Here is a 4,101-nt window from a genome sequence, read left to right as displayed (position 1 = left end):
TAGGCTTTCTCTAGTTGCAGTGAGAGAGGGATGCTCTCTAGTTGCAGTGTGTGGGCTCCTCATTGCCGTGGTCTCTCCTGTTGGGGAGCTTGGACTCTGAGTGCACAGGCTTCAGTAGTCGTGACTCATGGGTTCCAGAGTGCAGTCTTGGTAGCTGTGGCTCACAGGCTCAGTTGCCCTGCAACATGTAGGATCTTCCATGACCAGGGATTGAACCAGTGTCCCTTGCATTGGAAGGTGGATTCTTAACCCCTGTACCACCATGGAAGCTCTGGCATATGGTATTTTATTATGGCAGCCAGAATGGACAAAACACTCCCATATATGTCCTCCAGAACAGAGTCCAAACCTCACAGCCCAGGCTTTGGAACCCCACGTGGCCCCCCAGCCCACCCACCATCTCAGACTGCCTGTCAGATTCTTCATGCTGCAGCCAAATGAGAAGGCCCCTGCCTTGTGTTTCCTTCACTTCCTCCAGCCCTCCCCTCACCTCTCTCTTCTGAAATCTGACTCAAGCTCTACCTGGGATGTTCTCTTGGCTCCAAAGGCCCAAGAGTCAAAAACTTGAAATGATGCTTTCTCTGCAGCACCCTCACCCTTTTGGTGTAAACTGCTCTTAAGACCTGACCCAACATCACCTCCTTTCTTATATTCAGCTTCCCTAATTAATTTAGTGGCCAGGTCCTACTCAGGGCCCCACCCCACTCTCCCTCCCTCTGAACCTCCCATTATCTCTCCCAACAGTACCTGGAGAACATCAGTCCCGTGTTGCTTATTGGAGGAATTGCATCATCTCTTCTGAAACTCCCCCATGAAAGGTAACTTGCTGACATGCCACTGTTTGCCGCAAATCAGTTGCTCTGAACTTTCAACGTTTACCTAAGTCAGTCAACATCAGCAGATCCCCAGGGGCTGCGGTGGTCACTAGGATGATTTTACTCCCATGGCTCAATGACACCAAGCCAGTGCATCCCTGCAGACCAAGTCTTTCCAACCTTGACCTAAGAACTTCAGACTGGAACAGGGACTCCCTTAGACATCCTCACACCCAATTTCACAGGTGGGAAAACCAGCCCTGAGAAGGGCTTTGCCTTGCCCCAGTCTCCCTAAGAGTAGCACTCATGCCAGGAAGCTCTTGGACCCTTGGGTGGGCAGTAGGCACTGGCTTGGTATCCAGCTTTTGGGAGCCAGTGATGAGATGCCCCCTACTAACTGAGTTCCCTCCACCCTGCTGTGGGTCAGGCCAGCTCCCATGCATCCTATGGCTCTGGGCGTCTCCTGTGACTCCTGTGTTCCCAATAATCAGGCATTTATCCAAAGCTCCTTGGTCTCAGATAGATCCACTCACAATAGTGAGAAATGCATCCCTTACTTCCGGTACGGGTCTCCAGCTTGATACCTCCCACCTGGCTGCTGCCTCCAACTCGTGATCTTCCCCTTGACCCCCTTCGCTTGTCCATGGTCCCAGGCAGGCCTCATCTTGATCCCTGTGCTGTGCTTAGTCGCTCAGTCATGTCCGATTCTTTGAGACCCCTTGGACTATAGCCCTGCCAGGTTCCTCCGTCCATGGGGCTTCTCCAGGCAAGAATACAGAGTGGGCTGCCATGCCCTCGTCTGAGAGATCTTCCCCAACCCAGGGATCGAACCCAGGTCTCCCACATTGCAGGCGGATTCTCGACCATCTGAGCCACCAGGGAAGCCCAAGAATACTGGAGTGGGTAGCCTGTCCCTTCTCCAGGGTATCTTCCCGACCTGTATTGCAGGTGGATTCTTTACCAGCTGAGCTACCAGGGAAGCTGCACTTTGATCCCTATCAGTCCCCAAATGTGGGGAACAGTGCCCCCTCAGCCCCTTCTGGCCTCAGGATCCAATTCTGCTCTCTCACTGCCCCGCCCACACCTGCTGGCCACCCCCTCCCTGCCCCACCCCCTCAATCCCAGGAGCCCAAATGGGTGAAGAAAAGAGGCCAAGCAGGTGGGGATTTGGTCGTGATGCTGGCAGCCTGGAGGCCCCAGGCTGCCTCAGCTTAGGCTGAAGCACTCTGAAGTCTGGGTGCTGGGGAAGAGGTTCCTGGGGGTTGAGTCTTTACTCACTGAATGTTTCCTGAAGGGCCTGGGGTAGCTTCTGAGGCCCTGGTTGTTGGGGTTGTTTGCTGTCCAGCACACGATGGGTCCCGTGAGCAGTGAGATGAATCTCACAGTCTCCATTTTGTCCAACATGAATTCCTGGAAGGAAACAGAAATCTCTGGCACCTGACTGGGCACCGGCCCCTGGACACCACTTCCCAGACACCAAACCACCATCAAAGGTTGACCTGCACGTCCTTTCACAAAGGTCCCCAACAAGGATGTGGTATCAATGCCAATTGGCAAGTGAGCAAACTGGGGTTCAGAGAGGTTAAGTGGTTTTCCTGAAACGACACAGCCCAGCAGTGGCAGAGGTAGATGGCTGAGTCCAGGTCCTCGTGAGGCTTCCTGAATGGGGTTGCCTCTTCTCACCACTTCCTCCAAGAAGCCCACCCTGACTGCCCACAGCCTCTCTCTCTGAGGGGCACTCATTTCTTAAGGGCCTGGTTACCGTTATTTCCTCTACCTCTAACTCTTTCTCAGGCATAAGAGTGTGACTGTAAGTCTTGACTGGTTGATTGTTGAGGGGGATCCTTGGGACCCCTTGACATCTCTGGGTAATTTCCTCCTTTTTCTTGGGAAGAAGATGAAATTAATACACTGTGAATATAAGGGCAAATGAGCCCTTTCTCAAATGTTCATTCGTGTCCAACATGAAGGAGCTACACCCCAGGGGATGCCAAATACGTGGCATTCAGTGTGAGCTGTGCCACGGAGCAGGTGGCCCTGATACTGCCCATGACACTCTTGTGAGAAGTTCTTCTCAATTAAGACGCAGCCTCACTCACTGCTGGACAACACAGGCCATGGGTCTTGCCCGCCACCCCACCCCCTGCCAGTGTCCTGATAAATCCCATGGACAGAGGATCTTGGTGGGCTACAGTCCACTGAGTTGCAAAGAGTTGGACACGACTGAAGCAACTTAGCAGGCAGCAACAGGTCCCAGAGGCACTAACAATCCTGAATTCAAACTACTCCACTGAACCTGCCATGAATGAGGAAAGCAAGTGACGGCTTAGGATGAAGCCAGTGCTGAAGAGGAAATAGAGGAGGGTGGAAAGGACGGTCCTTGTGGTGCCACTGAGTCTGAACCCCACCTAGATGTTGAAATTACACGCACAATACAAGACATGCTGTTACAAGAGTCAAATAACCTCAAAAAAAAAAAAAAAAAAAAAGGAAGAACAAAGCTGGAAGACTCACTTCCCGATTATAAAACTTACTACAAAGCTACAATGATCCAGACAGTGTGGTATTGGCTAAGGACAGATGTGAGGACCAATGCAATAGGATTAAGAGTCCAAAAATAAACCTTCACATCTGCAGCCAATTGATTTTTGATGAGGATGAGGAGACAATTCAATGAGGAAAGAGTAGTCCTTTCAGCAAATGGTAACAGGACAATTGAATATCCTTACACAAAATAATGAAATTGGACCCCCATCTGATACCATATACAAAAATTAACTAAAATTACATCACAAACCTAAAACTACAAATATCTTACAAGAAAACTTAGATATAAATCTTCATGACCTTGGATTAGGCAATAGTTTCTTAGATATGATGCATAAAGCACAAGTAACTAAAATAAAAATATATACATTGGATTTCATCAAAATTGAAATCTTTGTGCTCTAAAAGACATCATCAAAGCGAATAGACAACCAGTAGAATGAGAGAAAATATTTTCAAGTAATATATTTGATAAGGAACTTATATTCAGAGTATGTAAAGAATATTTACAACTCAACAGTAAAAAAGACAAATAATCCAGTTTAAAAAATGGGAAAAGGATCTGAGTAGACATTTCTCCAAAGAAGATACGCAAATGGGCAATAAACACATGTTTATATTGCACATTATTCATCATCAGAGAGATTAAAATCAAAATCACAATGAGATAACACTTTATATCCACTAGGATGGCTAAACTATCAGAAACAGACCATCGAGTGTTAACAAGGATATGAAG

The 4,101-nt window shown here is 48.5% G+C and overlaps 1 protein-coding gene across 1 annotated transcript in view; it reads right to left on the bottom strand.

Moving 5' to 3' along the window:
* Positions 1-1,975: 1,975 nt before the first annotated feature.
* Positions 1,976-4,101, bottom strand: part of LOC104985834 — a 13,242-nt gene continuing 11,116 nt past the window's right edge. The window contains exon 8 of the mRNA XM_010836221.1: positions 1,976-2,225. Coding sequence (XP_010834523.1) covers positions 2,022-2,225 — 204 coding nt within the window. The 3' untranslated portion in view covers positions 1,976-2,021. The remainder of the gene's footprint in view (positions 2,226-4,101) is intronic.

The sequence above is a fragment of the Bison bison genome, unplaced genomic scaffold (assembly GCF_000754665.1).
Source record: "Bison bison bison isolate TAMUID 2011002044 unplaced genomic scaffold, Bison_UMD1.0 scf7180017864061, whole genome shotgun sequence".
Classification (NCBI taxonomy): Eukaryota; Metazoa; Chordata; class Mammalia; order Artiodactyla; family Bovidae; genus Bison; species Bison bison.
The sequence above is the reverse complement of the archived record's forward strand: the minus strand, read 5'-3'. Positions and strand labels throughout refer to the sequence as shown.